Raw genomic sequence first — 19,813 nt, forward strand, 5'->3', positions numbered from 1 at the left:
ATCAATGTTCTAATAAATTATTTTTTTAGAGCATTGCCATTATAAATACCTCCATTTTAGTATAGAATAGTTGTTCCATTTAGGTATGTGCCACTTTTTTAAATTTAATCCCCTGAATCCAGCAGGGGGAGAGCATATTGCAAAGTGTATTGCAGACATATCTAAAGGTACCGTCACACTAAGCAACATCGCTAGCAACATCGCTGCTGAGGCACAACTTGCTAGCGATGTTGCTGTGTGTGACATCCAGCAACAACCGGGCCCCTGCTGTGAGGTCGCTGGTTGTTGCTGAATGTCCTGGAGCATTTTTTAGTTGTTGCTCTCCCGCTGTGAAGCGCACATCGCTGTGTGTGACAGCGAGAGAGCAACAACTAAATGTGCTGTGAGCAGGGAGCCTGCTTCTGCGGACGCTGGTAACCAATGTAAATATCGGGTAACCAAGAAGCCCTTACCTTGGTTACCCGATATTTACCTTTGTTACCAGCGTCCACCGCTCTCAGCTGTCAGTGCCGGCTCCCTGCTCCCTGCACACGTAGCTGGAGTACACATCGGGTAATTAACCTGATGTGTACTGTGGTTAGGTGTGCAGGGAGCCAGCGCTAAGCGGTGTGCGCTGGTAACCAAGGTAAATATTGGGTTGGTTACCCGATATTTACCTTAGTTACCTAGCGCAGCATGCTTCCACGTGTAGCGACGCTCCAGCGATCCCTGCCAGGTCAGGTTGCTGGTGGGATTGCTGGAGCATCGCTAAGTGTGACATCTCACCAGCGACCTCCTAGCAACTTACCAGCGATCCCTATCAGGTTGTATCGTTGTTGGGATCGCTGGTAAGTTGTTTAGTGTGACTGGGCCTTTTAGATCTTATAATATCAGTGCTTTTTGATGAGATAGATAGTTCCGAACCATGATATACATCCTCAAGAGAATCTGTCAGGTGATTTTGTTATACAATACTAATGTTACCTTTAAATGGGGCTTAAGGAGAACTTTCAGGATCAGTAAGTTTTATTGTACTACCTTATCCTGTTATCTTGCTGTAAGCTCCGTAGAATTTAGTGTCTGGTGCACACTAGTCAAGTGTATGTAAATACAACATATTAACTTCTCCTCCCACCCACCTTCTAGTGCATTCACTATAACTGCTGAGAGGTGGTGAGGGGAGTATGGGTGGGGGCAACAGTCCTGATTCAGTTCAGATTTACTTTCACAGATTGGTGGGAGGAGGGAGCAGGGCATATGCAGTTTGTATTTACATATACTTGACTTTTTACAATGTCACACTGAATTCTATGGAACTTACAACAAGATAACAGGATAATGTAGAGCAATACAAGTTACTGATCCTGAAAGGTCTCCTTAACCATATTAGCCACATAGATAACATTAGTATTATACTAGAAAAATACCTGACAGATTCACTTTAAGGATTAGCATAGTCATCACCATCTCATAGTAACTAATGTCTGTGCTGTCATCCTTCAGGATGCTAGCACTTAGTACTCACTCAAGTAGTGCCATAGCAGATGCTGATCCTTTCAAAGTTTGATCCTGCCCCCTTCTCTGACTCTCAGGGGGACCAGGTATCTGATAAGTTGAGTGCCCTCCAATAATATACACTCTCAAAGCGCTCCCCAACAGCAATGTCCTCCACAATGCCCCAACACTGATTGGAAGACGCACAAGCAATCAGCTGTGTGCCATGAGAACACCCATACATTGGCGCCGATAATAGCCCAGTCCATAACAGCACTAGGAACAGTTTTTAGCATTAAACACAGAGTCTACACCAGTATGAAAGCAGTATTACATCAATAGAAAACCTTAGCACACTTACTAGGTACTACAGATGAGCAAACCTCTAGAGGCTCGAGTTCGACTCGGTTCGTCGAACAGAGGCCGCGTTCGAGTTCGGTTCGGTGAGCCGTTCGACGAACCTCTCAAACCCCATTGAAAACAATGGGAGGCAAACAGAAACACATAAAAACACATTATAAATGTACACATACAGTTAATAAACATTGGCATAACACTTACCTGTCCCCGCTATCCGTCCTGCATTCTGTCTCCAGCCGCTTTTCCATCCGATAATCGCTGTGTCCTCCCGGTAACCAGCACTGATGATAGGACCTATCGTGACGTCAAAATAGCATGTGACCAGTCACGTGTCTATTATCGCATTGGCTACAGACTGGTCACATGGCTTTGACGTCACGCTAGGACCTGTCAGTGCATCTCTCCAGTACGCGGTGATCATTTGTGTATCTCCGTGTACCAGCGACATGTTCTGGCACACGGTCGACTCCCCGTTCTGCTTCCCTGTTCTGTTATTCACCGGCTGCCACAGCCGGTTAAAAACGGAGATCACCGTTGCTATAGCAACGCGCCTATCAGCGGTGACATCACCGCTTACAGCCACAGTGGCACCGGGAATCACGTGATCGGAGCACCGTTGCTATAGCAACGCGCCTGTGAAGGGTGACGTCACCACTTACAGCCAGCAGCACTGATCACTCACGGAGTAAATTCTGCACGGGGAACAGCAGCGTCTTTCTCCCATGCAGTGCTGCTGATGTAGCAGAGCTGCATGGGTTGAAGGAGAAAGAAGACAGAAGACCATGGAACGTGGAGGAATAAGAGGGAGTAATAAACATGGAGTCTCTAACTGTGTCTGTGTATTTATTTCTATTAAAGTATTTTTTCTCTGTGTGGTGTCTTTTTTTTAACCCTTTATTGGAGATTCTTAATGGCTGGGTCAAACTTGCCTGACATTAAGAATCTCTGACTTAATACTAGCTAGTAAAACAAAGCTAGCATTAACTCATTATTACCCAGCGAGCCACCAGCATCAGGGCATCTGAAGAGTTGGATACAGCGCCAGATGATGGCGCTTCTATGAAAGCGCCATTTTCTGGGGCGACTGCAATTCGCAGCAGGGGTGCCCAGAAAGCTCGGGCTAACCTGTGCTGCGGATTCCAATACCCAGCTGCCTAGTTCTACCCGACTGGACACAAAAATGGGGCGAAGCCCACGTCATTTTTTTTAAAAGTATTTCATGAAATTCATGAAATAATTAAAAAAAGGGCTTCCCTATATTTGTACTTCCCAGCCGGGTACAAATAGGCAGCTGGGGGTTGGGGGCAGCCGTACCTGCCTGCTGTACCTGGCTAGCATACAAAAACATGATGAAGCTCACATCCTTTTTTTTGTAGTTTTTTGGCAAAAAAAAAATAAAAAATACTTCCCTGGATTTTCCATTGCCAGTGAAGGTAACACCAAGCAGTGGGGGTTAGCAGCCAGTAGCTGCTTGGATTACCCTTAGCTAGCAATACAAAAAATGCAGCGGGAGCCCATATATATTTTTTTTAATTATTTACTTAAATAACTAAAAAAAAAAAAAAAGGGCTTCCCTGTATTTTGATTGCCTGACATCACAGTGCTGTAAAAATAAATCTTTAAAAAAAATGACGTAGCGCTCCGCGGTATTTTTGATTCTCAGCGCAGATAAAGCAAACAGCTACGGGTTGCCACCCCCATCTGCCTGGCGTTGTCTTGGCTGGCAATCAAAATACAGGGAAGCCCATTAATTTTTTTTATTTAAAAAAAATAGTTAAAAAAAAAAATGACGTGGGGTCCCCCCATTTTTGATAGCCAGCTAGGGTAAAGCAGACGGCTGTAGCCTGAAAACCACAGCTGGCAGCTTTACCGTGGTTGGGGATCCAATGTGGAGGTCACCCCAGGCTCTTTTTTTATAATTATTTTATAAATATTAATAATTACAAAAAAAGTAGGGTCCCCCAAATTGGATCACCAGCCAAGGTAAAGCGGACAGCTGTGGTCTGGTATTCTCAGAGTGGAAGGTCCATAGTTATTGGCCCTTCACAGCCTAAAAATAGCAGGCCGCAGGCGCCCCAGAAGTGGCGCATCCACTAGATGCGCCAATCCTGGCGCTTCACCCCAGCTCATCCTGTGCTCTGGTGCGGTGGCAAACGGGGTAATATATGGGGTTGATACTAGCTGTAAGGTCACCTGACATCAAGCCCAGCAGTTTGTGATGTCATGGCGTCTATCAGATACCCGACATCACAAACTGTCAGTACTAAGAAAACAAATAGACAACAAAAAATTTATTTGAAAAAACACTCCCCAAAACATTCCCTCTTTCACCAATTTATTGTAAGGAAAAAAATAAGGGGGATCCACGATGACTCTGGACCGTCTAGAATATGGGGGGACACGCTCAGGGAACGTATCCCCCATTTTCTAGGAGTGCAGACCCTCCATGTGAGGAGTGTGTGTGCAATGAATCTGCACTCACTCTCCCCGGGTCCACAGCAGCAGAGTCCATGTCGTAATGGTTGCTACCAAAGCTGCAATGCCCTGCTCATGAGGTAAGGGCATGCCTAATCAGGAGAACTATTCTACATTTCCAAATATTGGTATTTGCTGATATTATTGCTATTCCACCAACTATATATTGGGGATAGGATCTTGGAGATGGAATACCCCTTTAAGTCCAGTTATCCAGCTGAATGAATACTAAACAACAGAGCTCGCTATTTAGACATGTTTTCTTGTGGCATATAACGGACTCTCATGTTTGGTAGTCGTTCAGCAGGGCAACTATAAAATCAATACCTCCATTTGGAAATGAAGTATAGCTCTCCTGATCAACTATGTTCCTTACCTCATGAGCAGGGCATTGCAGTAGCTTACAGATGCATGGTTACCGCCACTCACTGTGTCTGAACACAGGAAGCTGAGCTGACAGCCGCTCTGTGCATGCGGCAGCGTCTATTGTGAAGGAGGGGGCCGCGGGGGATTAACGCTGCACAGGTACCATGGGACACCGGGGAACACCGGTGGTGTTATAGGGGGTGACCAGGCAGGGCCTGGGGAGGGGTTTTCTGTCGCATGTGTCATGCACATGCGACAGAAATCAGAGGAGTAGGGTGAATGCGGCAGGCGCGCTGCTGTGCACGTGGCCATCTTGGATTTCCGGGAGGGGGTCGGGGGAGGGTCACTTTGGCGACATCGGAGGACCGGAGGGGACCGGGAGGAGATTTATCTCCCATCTGACATGTTTGTTCATGCCAGATGGGAGATAAATAATTTTTTACCGGCGCTGTCATTTACTGTAACGTGATCATCGGTATACGGTGTATACTGGTGATCACGTAAGCGGGGACCGGAAAAACCGGCCTGAATCATGATCTCCAGGGTCTCAGCTACCTCCTGAAACCCCGGAGATTTTCTAACGCTGGGGGGCGCTATTCACATTTCTTCCTGCTGTTTATAAATGGCAGATCAGAATAAGGCTACATTCACACGACCGATCCGTTTTTGCAATCTGCAAAAAAACGGTCCGTTTTCTTCATGGGTGCATCTATGTGGCATCCGTTTCTGTTCCGTATACGGTCCGTATGTCATCTGTTTGTCATCCGTGTGCCTTCTGTTTTTTTTGCGTACTGCAAAAAAACTGAAGGAGGGAAAATACATAAATTTACCCAGGATCCATAGCTTCAACCTACATGAGGCGGTCACATGTTCACTCCAGTGCCATTTTCTACTGCTTTTCACAGCGTAGAGCGCTCTGGTGATTTTCCTGTGCTTGTACACTTCATATCAGTCTGTTCTGTCATTATAATGGCAGAAAGACACATAATGTCCCACTCTCATGCATTTTGTAATTTTGCACCCTTTAGTGCCTTTCATGTGGCACTAAAGGGTGCTTAGCCTTGTATTTAGTAAAAAAAAATACATTTTTTTAAAAAATGACGTGGGGTTCCCCCTATTTTTGTAGCCAGCTAGGGTAAAGCAGACGGCTGCAGCCTGCACACCACAGCTGGCAGCTTCACCTTGGCTGGTAATCCAAAACTGAGGGCATCCCATGCTGTTATTTTAAATTAAATAAATAATTAAAAAAAAAACAAAACACATGGGGGTCCCCCCAAAATTGGATCACCAACCAAGGTAAAGCGGACAGCTGGGGTCTGATATTCTCAGACTAGGGAAGTCCATGGTTATTGGACTCTCCCCAGCCTAAAAATAGCAGGCCGCAGCTGCCCCAGAAGTGGCGCATCCATTAGATGCGCCAATCCTGGTGTTTCGTTCCAGCTCATCCCATTGCCCTGGTGCGGTGGCAAACGGGGTAATATATGGGGTTAATACCAGATGTGTAATGTTACCTGGCATCAAGCCCTGGGGTTGGTGATGTCAGACATCTATCAGATACCCGGCATCACCAACCCAGTCACTAATAAAAAAAAAATAGACGACAAACACATTTTTATTTGAAAAAACACTCCCCAAAACATTCCCTTTTTCACCAATTTATTAAAAAGAAAAACAAATCCAGGTCTGCTGTAATCAAAGGGGTTCCCATGACGATCCATACCATAGTCACTGTCCCAGTCAATGAAGAACAGAATGTTCCCCATTGGCTGGGAGAGCAATGCAGTGACCTGAGCTAACATCAATAGGTCAGCCCAGGTCACTGCAGGGCATGACAAGTGCTGCTGTCAGGAGCTTAGCAAGGGACATTACCTTCGGTAATCGCTGCACTCGTGACAGCAGAGCTGTCACTGAGTTCAATGACCACCGCCTTTACAACCAAGTATCGTGGGAGCCTGTGACGTCACCGCTACTGACAGTCTCGGGCCAGCAGTGAGAGGACAAGCGGCGGCCGTGGAAGACAGTGACAGCGCTGACATTGGGAGGGCAGGACTTCATCACAGCAGGTAAGCCGAGCGGGGTAATGTGTGCGTAGTGTGAGGTGGGTGGAGCCGAGCGGGGCCATGTGTGCGGAGTGCGAGGTGGGTGGAGCCGAGCGGGGTAATGTGTGTGGAGTGCGAGGTGGGTGGAGCTGAGCGGGGTAATGTGTGCGGAGTGCAAGGTGGGTGGAGCTGAGCGGGGCCATGTGTGCGGAGTGCAAGGTGGGTGGAGCCGAGTGGGGTAATGTGTGCGGAGTGCGAAGTGGGTGGAGTCAAGCGAGGTAATGTGTGCGGGCAGCAGAGTGCGAGGTGGGTGGAGCCGAGCGGGGTAATGTGTGCAGAGTGCGAGGTGGGTGGAGCCGAGCGGGGCCATGTGTGCGGAGAGCGAGGTGGGTGGAGCCGAGCGAGGTAATGTGTGTAGAGTGCAAGGTGGGTGGAGCTGAGCAGGGTAATGTGTGTGGAGTGCGAAGTAAGTGGAGCCGAGCGAGGTAATGTGTGCGGGCAGCGGAGTTCGAGGTGGGTGTAGCCGAGCAAAGTAATGTGTGCGGAGTGCGAGGTGGGTGGAGCCGAGCGGGGTAATGTCTGTGGAGTGCGAGGTCGGTGGAGCATAGTGGGGCCATGTGTGTGGAGTGCAAGGTGGGTGGAGCCGAGCGGGTTAATGTGTGCGGAGTGCAAGGTGGGTGGAGCCGAGCAAGGTAATGTGTGCGGGCAGCGGAGTGCGAGGTGGGTGGAGCCGAGCGGGGTAATGTGTGCGGAGTGCGAGGTGGGTGGAGCCGAGCAAGGTAATGTGTGCGGAGTGCGAGGTGGGTGGGGCCGAGCGGGGTAATGTCTGCGGAGTGCAAGGTGGGTGGAGCTTAGCGAGGTAATGTGTGTAGAGTGCGAGGTGGGTGGGGCCGAGCGGGGTAATGTCTGCGGAGTGCAAGGTGGGTGGAGCTGAGCGAGGTAATGTGTGTAGAGTGCGAGGTGGGTGGAGCCGAGTGGGGTAATGTGTGCGGAGTGCGAGGTAGGTGGAGCCGAGCGAGGTAATGTGTGCGGAGTGCGAGGTGTGTGGAGCCGAGCGGGGTAATGTGTGTGGAGTGCGAGGTGGGTGGAGCCGAGCGGGGTAATGTGTGCGGGCAGCGGAGTGCGAGGTGGGTGGAGCCGAGCGCAGTAATGTGTGTGGAGTGCGAGGTGGGTGGAGCCGAGCGGGGCCATGTGTGCGGCGGCGGAGTGCGAGGTGGGTGAAGCCGAGCGAGGCCATGTGGCGCTGAGGACGTCAGTGTCGAGGACTGCATGGTTGGGAACAGGTGAGTGTGAGTGTGTGTGTGTACATGCTGAGTGCAGGAGAGGGAATATCCGAGCGGGGAAGTGTCAGCTCCCTGCACACGTAACCAGGGTAAATATCGAGTTACTAAGCAAAGCGCTTTGCTTGGATACCCGATATTTACCTTGGTTACCAGCTTACCGCAGGCTGCTAGCGATGGCTCCCTGCACACTGTAGCTTTAAAAAGCCACAGTTTTGGTGATCAAACCATTCTCGAATGTAACTCGAACTGTCGTTTTTTTTAGCAAAAAGCTCGAGTTCGAGTTCGATCTCGAGCACCCCCCAAAATCACTCGAACATGAAATTGGTGAACCTCGAACATCGCTCAACTCTACTAGGTACATAATAGTTTCCCCAAACATATTAACACCACAATTTATAGTGTCACTCATAACTCCCCTTGTTCCATGTAGGGTGTATATGAAACATTCAATTTAGCTCAAGATTCAATTTGCAGTTTGTCATTTAAAGTTACCGTACACCCCAAATATACACTAGAACAGAATAACATTAAATCAAAGATGTCTTCAATACATTACTATTCTGTAGGTGTTGAAGTAATTCTTACTCCTATTAAAAGTTTCTGGGATTCATTCAATGGCACCGGTGGGAAATATAGACATACACAGGCATGTGATTTCTAAAGCACTCCAAATGATTTTTATGAGAATCAGATCTTTTATAGTCCTCGGAAATATAGGTGTACCATGCATAAATGTAGGCGTTCCTTACATGATAGTAAATAGTAGAATACATAATAAGTGCATAATAAGTAAAGACACTCCCAGCATCCACCCAGCTTAGCAACATTACCTGAACAAGTCTTTGTTCTAGAAATGAAATCCCACACCCTAAATTTTTTTTAGCAAGCCTGAAGACATTAACTGGTTCCTTAGTTTCACAGTAGGTGATCATAAATATGACACACCCAAAAAAGAATCCAGTTAGTATTTCCAGCAACAGTCCCATGTATCTGGCAATTTGCAGGTCATCATTTAAAGTGACAGTACACTCCAAATAGATAATAAATCATAGAGACTTCCAATCAACGGTCTCTTCAAGGCATAACCATTCTTTAGGTACTTTACTTTTCATTATGACTCACGTACAGTATACATATTGAGCTAACAAAATCACACTCTGATGTTCCCTAGCAGCATTCTTATTTCACTTGGTCTACCCTCAGAAGTTCAATTATTGACAATAATGCCAGGATTAAGTTGATATATATATATATATATATATATATATATATATATATATATATATATATATATATATATAAATCCCAAGGATATGTAGATTGACATTATCCCAAAGAATATAACACCAGGCCGCTCAAATAAACAGGACAAATGAAATAGTCATTAACACCCTGTGGTTTCTCACCTTTCATTTTAAAAATTCACTGGACCTCTTTCCATAGCAATTAATTGTGAAGGTCTCCCCTTCTTACAGATGGTAACACTAGTAACGACACCTAGATCTCCATTGTGATCATGCTAGATGTGGTTGGCCCCTGGTTTATTTTGATTCATGTCCCACACGTGCTCCAAAAATATCTTATTATTTTGCTCACATAATTTTGTTGACAAAGACATGAGATCAGATAAACCAATCATTTCCGACTTACAGTTAATGAAGTCCCTACCCATGAAGGATTCACCCGTTGCAGCACAGAAGATCTTGGTACCCCTAGGAATGAATTCACATGCCTTGCAAGTGCCACAGATATATGAACCTTTAGGGGGATTCCTATTAAGCCAAGCCGGGTTTAGTTTCAGGGATCCTAGATGACTGTGCACCAATCTATCTCTTAAATTTCTCCCTCGATGGTAAGTCACTAAAGAATAATCGCTCAGTAACCAAATCCTTTATATCATCATCCAGCTAAAGAATGGACCAGAACTTCAAAATCACCTCCTTCACTTCCTTGCATCTTTTGTCTTATGTGCCAATAAGTCTAATAACATTGTCTGACGCATTTTAATCTGTGGGACTAATAGGTTACAGTCATGGCCAAAAGTTTTGAGAATGGTACAAATATTAATTTTTACAAAGTCTACTGCTTAAGTTTTTCTAATGGAAATTTGCATATACTTCAGAATGTCATAAAGAGTGATCAGCTTAACAGCAATTACTTGCAAAGCCAATATTGGCTAAGAAAATGAACTTCAACCCCCAAAACACATTTCAACATCATTGCATTCCTGCCTTAAAAGGAGCAGCTAACATTGTTTTAGTGATTGTTCAATTAACACAGCTGTGGGTGTTGATGAGGACAGAGCTGGCGATCAATCAGTCCTGATTAAGTAAGAATGACACCACTGGACACTTTAAAAGGAGGCTGGTGCTTGGTATCATTGTTTCTCTTCAGTTAACCATGGTTATCTCTAAAGAAACACGTGCAGCCATCATTGCTCTGCACAAAAATGGCCTAACAGGGAAGAGTATCGCAGCTACAAAGATTGCACCTCAGTCAACAATCTATTGCATCATCAAAAACTTCAAGGAGAGAGCTTCCATTGTTGCCAAAAAGGCTCCAGGGCGCCCAAGAAGGACCAGCAAACGCCAGGACCGTATCTTAAAACTGTTTCAGCTGTGGGATCGGACTACCAGCAGTGCCGAGCTAGCTCAGCAATGGCAGCAGGCTGGTGTGAGTGCTTCTGCACGCACTGTGAGGCGGAGACTGCTTGAGCAAGGCCTGGTTTCAAGAAGGGCAGCAAAGAAGCCACTTCTCTCTAGAAAAATCATCAGGGACCGACTGATTTTCTGCAAAAGGTACAGGGAGTGGACTGCTGAGGACTGGGGTAAAGTCATTTTCTCAGATGAGTCCCCTTTTCGATTGTTTGGGACATCTGGAAAACAGCTTATTAGGAGAAGAAGAGGTGAGCGCTACCACAAGTCTTGTCTCATGCCAACTGTTAAGCATCCTGAAACGATTCATGTGTGGGGTTGCTTCTCAGCCAAGGGAATCGGCTCACTCACAGTCTTGCCTAAAAACACAGCCATGAATAAAGAATGGTACCAAAATGTCCTCCAAGAGCAACTTCTCCCAACTGTCAAAGAGCAGTTTGGCGCCCAACAATGCCTTTTCCAGCATGATGGAGCACCTTGCCATAAAGCAAAGGTGATCACTAAATGGCTCATGGAACAAAACATAGAGATTTTGGGTTAATGGCCTGGAAACTCCCCAGATCTTAATCCCATTGAGAACTTGTGGGCAATCATCAAGAGACTGGTGGACAAACAACAACCAACAAATTCTGGCAAAATGCAAGCATTGCTTATGCAAGAATGGACAGCTATCAGTCAGGATTTGATCCAGAAGTTGATTGAGAGCATGCCAGGGAGAATTGCAGAGGTCCTGAAGAAGAAGGGTCAACACTGCAAATATTGACTTGCTGCATTAACTCATTCTAACTGTCAATATAACCTTTTGGTACTCATAATATGATTGCAATTATATTTCTGTATGTGATGTAAACATCAGACAAACACAATTAAAAACCAGAGGGCAACAGATGATGTGAAAATATAATTTTGGTGTCATTCTCAAAACTTTTGGCCATGACTGTAGATTTAGATGATTTTGCAGCATTTATTTAGTCTTTAAGGTGTACCGGTTTAGGATAACCCCTTTGTCTCAACCTCTTATTGACTCATCTGCCTTTTAAATATTCTTTCCAGTTAAGATTTAATCTAAATATTTTTTTCTCCGTGAATTCATTCTGTAACAGGGGCAGAACCGTGGGTCAGTGGATAGCAGGGGCAAAGCGATCACGGTCACAGGGGGTGAGACCGCGACCAGAGCCATGCTGAATGGGTGCCCACTGACGCCAGTGCCTACCTCAGCTGGATGTGCATCCGGGGACACACACTCATCTGAAATACACTGAGGCATCAGAGGCTGGCAGCTGATATCGGTATGCCAGGCATGGCAGTGACGTCATGCATCGCTCTTAGCAGACACGTTAATCTTCGTCAGCAAGAGAAGAGGACTGCAGGCATCGTGGAGAGGGGCAAGTTGATTAAAGTGCTTTTTTTTAATGTGCTGGAGAACCACGGCAGAAGGTGGGACATATATACCAAGAAGGGGTCCAGGATGGGAGACATTAGCACAGGATGGGGACATGACTACATAATGATTGGGGAAGGGCAACACATTCTTTATAGGATTTAGAACACTACAAGGGCCCATACATCTGGCCAACATGCAGGGATGCCCAGGTCCAAATTTTGCACCGGGCCCATCGAACTCTAGATAAGCCACTGGTAGTTAGCATTGTAACCTTGCAGTGGGTTCAAATCTCTGCAATGACAACATCTGCTAGGAGCTTGTATGGGTTTCCTCCAGATACTCCAGCTCCTAACACTCTAAAGACATACTGATAGGAAATTTAGATTGTGAGGCCCAATGAGGACAGTGATAATAACGGCTGTACAGTGCTGGGCTATATAACCAAGAAAAATAAACAAAAATAACAATCAATATAGGGAGCGCAAAGCCACAGATAAAGAAGATATTGCAATTTTCCATTTTTGTCTGGTATTTTCCTGTAGACCTGATACATGATAACGACACTCAATTCCATGAAAAGCATAAAATATGAACCATTGCAGGAAAAGATAACTTACAAATTTATTTTTTTTTAAGCAAGTGATCAATAGGTGTAGTTTCATTACATTCACTAACAGCTTTTTCATTTAATCCTTTTCTCAACACGTGAGCTAGATTCAATATGCATCAATACTTCAACAGAATAATTATACGCTTTTCCAGTAAAAACACTTACATTTTTAAGATATCTTGGTGAAAATTCTGAAATACTTCAGATGGAATCACTCTAAAGGAGAATTGGGATAATGACCTAGAAAAAAGTAAATGGCATTTTTAATAAGTGTTTTCCACAATTTACAAACTTAAAAAGTAAAGTACTAAATATTCTTATTTGATATCTGAGCTTGTGCTTCTTCACATCCTAATGTCCTTGATGATGTGCATTTGGAGATAAAAATTGTGCTTTTTTAAAAAAACAAAAACAAACAAAAAAAAACACCCTGTTGAGCTATTCAGTGTTTAATAAAATTATATTCAGCCTAGCTAGGGGCAGACTGGCAGATGCCCCCTGGGCCGGTCCCCTAGCAGCAGTTCAGGGACAACTCCTGAGCTTAGCTGCAAATAACCAAATAAAAATGCTGTCCAAGAAGGGTAATCCAGACTTTTCTGAACTACTTAAGGCCGCTTTACACGCTGCGACATCGCTAATGCGAACTCGTTGGGGTCACGGAATTGGTGACGCACATCCAGCCGCATTAGCGATGCCGTTGCGTGTGACACCTATGAGCGATTTTGAATCGTTGCAAAAACGTGCAAAATCGCTCATCGGTGACATGGGGGTCCATTCTCAAAAATCGTTACTGCAGCAGTAACGAGGTTGTTCCTCGTTCCTGCGGCAGCACACATCGCTCCGTGTGACGCCGCAGGAACGAGGAAGCTCTCCTTACCTGCCTCCCGGCCACAATGCGGAAGGAAGGAGGTGGGCGGGATGTTACGTCCCGCTCATCTCCGCCCCTCCGCTTCTATTGGGCGGCCGCTCAGTGACGTCGCTGTGACGCCGCACGGACCGCCCCCTTAGAAAGGAGGCGGTTCGCCGGTCACAGCGACGTCGCCGGGCAGGTAAGTATGTATGACGGTCTGGGCGATGTTGTGCGGCACGGGCAGCGATTTGCCCATGTCGCACAACAGATGGGGGCGGGTACCCCCACTAGCGATATCGGGACCGATATCGCAGTGTGTAAAGCCCGCTTTAGAGGGACATTGCTTGGTCGTTGGAAATGTAAGAATGTTGAGACAATCTCAAGCTGCAATAACGTGTAGATGTATGAATGGCAAACATAGGATGATCCATTTTCCCCAGGAAAATGTATGCAAAAGAAGGCACTTCAGCATCCTATAATGATCAACTTGCTTTATTATGGAATCATAAATACAGAGACAACAGCAACATTTTGGACCCTAATATAGGGATGGGTCCTTGTCAAGCATGTTGTAAGTGTACCGTCTTCTTTATTTGGCATTATTGCATGTAGTAAGCACTGCACTCATAGTGAAGTTCTTTGGACTCGCTGAATTTATGCACACTGACTAAAATTCTGTTGTATTTGTTATAGTAACAAAAAAGACAGTTGCACTCTGAAATGCTAAAGCAGGAAAACCATGAATGTATGAATATAGATATGCATTACTGCTTAAGGAAACCTAGGAAAAATTTAGATATTTAGCATGCAAAAATGGCCATACACATGGAGATTAAAACCCTCAATGTGTATAGGCAAGTAGGAACCTGTTACTAAAGAATAAAATCACCTGTGGCTAATGTGGGAGGGGTGCACAGTCAGTGGGCATGACTCCATAATCTAGACAAAAAACTGACTGCACTCTCAACATGCAGTCTGATTTCCATTCTTCTTAACATTTCTGTCCTTTAGAACATCCAGCCATTTGACTTTTCCTACTTTCTTTCTTATGCAGGCGTCACACGATTCATCGTTGCCGAGGTGTCACACGGAGCGATGTGTGCTACCCCGGGTACGATGGACAATCGGCGCAGAGAAGAAACGACTTTTTGAAATTGAGCAACATGTCAACGAGCAACGATAAGGTGAGTATTTTTGCTCGCTCACCGTTGCTCGTAGCTGTCACACGCTACAATATATCAAACGATGCCGGATGTGCGTCACTTATGATGTGACCCCGCCGACATATCGCACGATATATTGTCTCGTGTGACGCCCGCATTAGTCTATTAAAATCTGCTTTTCTGAAGTCCAACCTTAAAGTCTGAGTCTACTCAGGTTTTTCTCCTCTTTTAATCCAAAATTAGAGGATAGCATTATCGCTGCCTCCTAAATTCCCAACCACCTTTACTTCCTCAACAATTTCCTCCCTGTTGGTAAGAATTAATCCCAAGATGGTAGATGCTCTTAAGGGCGCTTTACACGCTGCCACATTGCTAGCGATGTTGCTAGCAATAGCAGCCGCCCCCGTCGTTTGTGCGTCACGGGCAAATCACTGACCGTGGTGAACAATATCGCTAGGATGCGTCAAACGGACTTACCTTCCTAGCAACATTGCAGTGGGCGGCAAACAACCTCTTTTTTAAGGGGGAGGTTAGTGTGGCATCACAGCGACGTCAATCAGCGGGCCACCAATAGAAGGGACGGAGAGCAGCCGCATTCACGTTACTCCCATCTCATTGCTGGAGGATGCAGGAACGCTGTTGTTCGTCGTTCCTGGGGTGTCACACGTAGCGATGTGTGCCGCTTCAGGAACGACAAACAACCTGCGTCCAAAATGAGCAACGATATTTGGTAAATGAACGACGTGTCAACAATCAACGATTTTTGCCATTTTTCGGATCGTTCGTGGTCGCTCGTAGGTGTCACACGCAACGACGTCGCTAACGACGCTGGATGTGCATCACGAATTCCGTGACCCCAACGATATCTCGTTAGTGATGTCGTTGCGTGTAAAGCAGCCTTTATTCTCACTTTTACCTTTTGAAAGACAATGTTGTCAGCGAGAGAAGATAAAAATTTTCTGGATCCCTTCCTTTTGCCTGATAGATATTCCCAACAAATATCTGTATAGTTACACCTACACTACACCGTGTGCAGACTTATTAGGCAAGTTTTATTTTAGCGGATTTTTTTTATTATTGATCAACAACTATGTTCTCAATCATTCCAAAAGACTCATAAATATCAAAGCTTCATATTTTTGGAAGTCGGAGTGGATTTTTTTTTAGATTTGGCTATCTTAGAAGGATATCTGTTTGTACAGGTAACTATTACTGTGCAGAATTATTAGGCAACTTAATAAAAACCAAATATATTACCATCTCACTTGTTTATTTTCACAAGGTAAACCAATATAACTGCACAAAATTTAGAAATAAAAATTTCTGACATGCAAAAACAAAACCCCAAAAAATTAGTGACCAATATAGCCACCTTTCTTTATCATGACACTCAACAGGCGACCATCCATAGATTCTGTCAGTTGCTTGATCTGTCCTTATATAGTGTTGATGCCATTACACCGCACCCCGCCTCATTACAGAGATGAACATAACCTGATTTATTTAATTGGTAGTTGTCTCTCAAGCCTATACGGCTTGGAGTAGGACAACATGTATAAAAATGATCATGTGATCAAAATACTCATTTGCCTAATAAGTCTGCACGCAGTGTAGTGTCCTTTCTGTCCTTCTCTCCTTGTATTCTTACTTACCCAGGTTTTACAGAGCAACCATTCTCTGAAGCTTGGATTTCTGTGGATATATATGTGTGACGCCCTTGCGGTAACCTGGTGTCACAAAAACAAGGTAACAACAAGGTAACAGCTCGGGTCCTACATGACTGCGCCAGTCACTACACACACACTAGCACACCAGGAAATTTACACTCACAACCAGGGTGGGAAACCCCCCTTAGAGCCAGGTGGCAGGGCTGGGCACTGTGAGCTAACAGGCAGCCAACTGGGAAGGAAGAACCAGACCTGGGGGAGGAGAGAGTGACCTGGGAAGTGTGGGTAAATAGCGGGATTAGTTAGTTAGTTAGTTTGTAAGTCGGAGAAAGGAAGTGAAAGAGGAAGGAGTTGAGGAGAGAAGTGAGCGGTAGTAAAAGAGACTGGTGTCAAGACAGACAAAGGAATCTTGAGACACATTGAAAGTAGCAAAGAATCCACAAAGACCTGAGTAGAAAGATCAGCCACTCAGAGGAAAAAAGTAGCTGGAGAGCGAGAGAGCAAGCTCCAAGGACAGAGAGGGATCTTGTGGGGTGCACATCCAGGGCTCACAGTACTTTGCACGCACGGGGTACAGATTTTAGAACAGACCAGGACTTCAAGCTATCTGTTAACTCTGCAAGGTGGGTGGGTTTCCAGGACTCATCTGCCACCACTAACATCTGAGGCATCAGCAGCAAAGAGGGGACCGGGAGAAATTCCCTTAATTAGTCCAAGCTGCCTGCGGCAGGACCCAGACGCCAGAAAGACCTCCAAGTGCTCCACGCCGGGGAGGACTGACAAATACACCAGAGTGCAATGGTGGTAGAGTGGCACCAGGTTGGATGGCACAACTATAAAGGAGATGGGCGCACCTGGGATCCAGCACGTCCCCAGGGCACGAATTCAGTAAGTAAAGACAATCAAACGTTAACCCTTCATCTACCCATGGGGAAAAGCCCTGATCACACAGGGCTCCACCATCCATGCTGCCCCGTCCATCACCCCCAGCGGGAACCCGTAGCGGCGGCCCTACCATCCCTGGCCGCAAACCGCGAGTGGCATAGTCAGACTTTTTTTTGTTTTATTTTTCTTTTGTTTTAATTTAAAAGTGGTCGATAGTGCCCCCGGATCCGTAACCCCTCGAGCCACAGACCAACCGAATCCGAGCAGCTTGGCTGACTCGGGGTGCGACATATGTGTGACGCCCTGGAAAAAACAGGTAGTCACAGTTACGCACCCGCATAACACCTTCCCTCACTAGGAAACACACAGCCGACCAGAAACCCTAGTCACCCCCCCTTAGGGACAGACAGACAAACCAGTGGGCGTGACCAGGCGGTTAAGACACGGCCACCCAGGGTTCTAGACAGCTCGGGCGGGAAAACAAGCAAAAAGTGTTTGGAGAGGAGTGTGGGCTGGAGCTAAGTGTAGCTCCAGCAGGAAATTCAAGTTGAACGGTACCAGGGTAGGAGCCCTGGTGCCTCTGGCTAGGAGGCAGACTGTGGTCTCCATCAGCAGGAGACGGGAAGACGGCTCGGCAGAACCGAGGTGGACCGGGACAGGGTTGTAGCCCGCCGGTACCAACACGGGGAATTGACCCGGAAACTATAGCACAAAGGGGGGTACTCAGACCCTGAAGCCAGATCCGGAAACAAGCGGACTGGTTAATTAACCAACTGAGGCCAGGACTAGAAGTCCTGTCCCACCCAAAGTCCCTCATAGAAGACAACAGCCCACCGACAGGGATAGGAGGTCACTGCCAGGGCCCATAGATCCCACGGGCCAGCTTCTGCAGGCACTGCTCCTTAGGCCACATCCAGCTGGGAGTGGACTCCTGAGTTTCACGCTAGGAAGTCCACCTTACACAAAACAGTGAAGAGAAAAGGATAGAGACCATCAGCCAGGTGGGGGACCTGAATGCAACCGGCCGCGGCACCAGCCACCATCACCTTGGTTTACCAGAGACTTGTGTGGTTTATTAACAGTGAGTACACAAACACTCCCTGTGGTTGCTATACCCTGCACTGAGACACCGGGTCTCGGGGCCACCATCCCTACCTACGGAGGGGTTAACAACTAGCTGCCACAACATCTCCCCCGGGTGCCACACAACTGCAGCGGTGGTGTCCCACCTCACCACACACTGTGGGTGGCGTCACGAACTTAATACGGCCTAGCCCGTACATCTATCTCCCCCTTTTATTCGGCGTGTCCATGAGACCCCCGGGTCCGGAGACCCTCGAGCCACCACCCCTGAAGGCCCGGATCCGAGTAGCGCCGGGGACGACACATATGCTTTCCTAACATACTGTATAATGCAACACTACATCCTCTCTTGTTAAGCATTTTTCTTATAAATAGGCTGTATACTTCAAAATTTTTATTCCAATCATGTGTATAATCCCACCATGTTTCAATGATGCCTAGGACATCATATCGCTCTTCCTGTGTTAGGAGCTCCAATTCTCTTCGTTTCCCATGTTCTGTGCATTTGTATAGATACATTTCTGTTGTAGTCGGTTTCTCTTGCTCCTCTATTTTTATTCATAATTTGTTGGTCTTATTTTTTATTTTCACTTCTAATAGCATGCATCTCACAAGGAATAATTAGCTGCATACTTTTTCTGGCCGTATATTTCCCATCCCAATTGCTCTTGTGTAAAGCTCTCCTGATGAGTGTAGCAAGATGTCTACTAAATATGTGTTTTCCTGATGCAACCCGTCTCTAGCAAGCAGTCCATCATACATGTAAAGCGGGCTTTACACGCTACGATATATCTAACGAGATGTCGACGGGGTCACGTCATTAGTGATGCATATCTGGCATCGTTAGTGATATCGTAGCGTGTGACAGCTATGAACGAACAGAAATACTCACCTTCTCGTTCATCGCTGACACGTCGCTCATTTTCTAAAAATCGCACGTCCTGTTGTTCATCGTTCCCGAGGCAGCACACATCGCTCCGTGTGACACCCCGGGAACGATGAACTGCAGCTTACCTGCGGCCACCGGCAATGCTGAAGGAAGGAGGTGGGCGAGATGTTTACGTCCTGCTCATCTTTGCCCCTCCGCTTCTATTGGCCGGCCGCTGTGTGACGTCGCTGTGATGCCGAACGTCCCTCCCCCTTCAGGAACTGGATGTTCACCGCCCACAGCGAGGTCGTTAGGAAGGTAAGTACGTGTAACGGGGGGTTACAGCATTGTGTGACACGGGCAACAAATTTCCCGTGCCATACAAACGATTGTGGCGCCCCTGAGGCTTCCGTCACCACAGGTCATTGCACCCCATTCAGCGGTGTGATGCCCCATTCTGGGTGAGGAAGGGAGTGAACACCGGTCCCCTGGTAAATCCACACTACACCCATTGCTAGGAACATACTGGGACCAGGGATAGTGGCAGTTACCCTCCCATGCTGCAAGCTGGGAGGAGACGTAAGACCCATCCCTGCTCCCATAGGGTGGTTGCTTAGCAACCGGGGGGTGGGAAGAGCCAGCCGAGTGTAGAG

General features: G+C 46.5%; 1 protein-coding gene across 1 annotated transcript in view; it reads right to left on the minus strand.

Annotated features, from left to right (window-relative positions):
- The window catches only part of LHCGR (luteinizing hormone/choriogonadotropin receptor), a 189,173-nt gene that overhangs the window by 114,555 nt on the left and 54,805 nt on the right, over positions 1-19,813 (minus strand). The window contains exon 2 of the mRNA XM_075338040.1: positions 12,810-12,884. Within this exon, the coding sequence (XP_075194155.1) occupies positions 12,810-12,884 (75 nt within the window). The remainder of the gene's footprint in view (positions 1-12,809; positions 12,885-19,813) is intronic.

The sequence above is a fragment of the Anomaloglossus baeobatrachus genome, chromosome 3 (assembly GCF_048569485.1).
Source record: "Anomaloglossus baeobatrachus isolate aAnoBae1 chromosome 3, aAnoBae1.hap1, whole genome shotgun sequence".
Lineage (NCBI taxonomy): Eukaryota > Metazoa > Chordata > Amphibia > Anura > Aromobatidae > Anomaloglossus > Anomaloglossus baeobatrachus.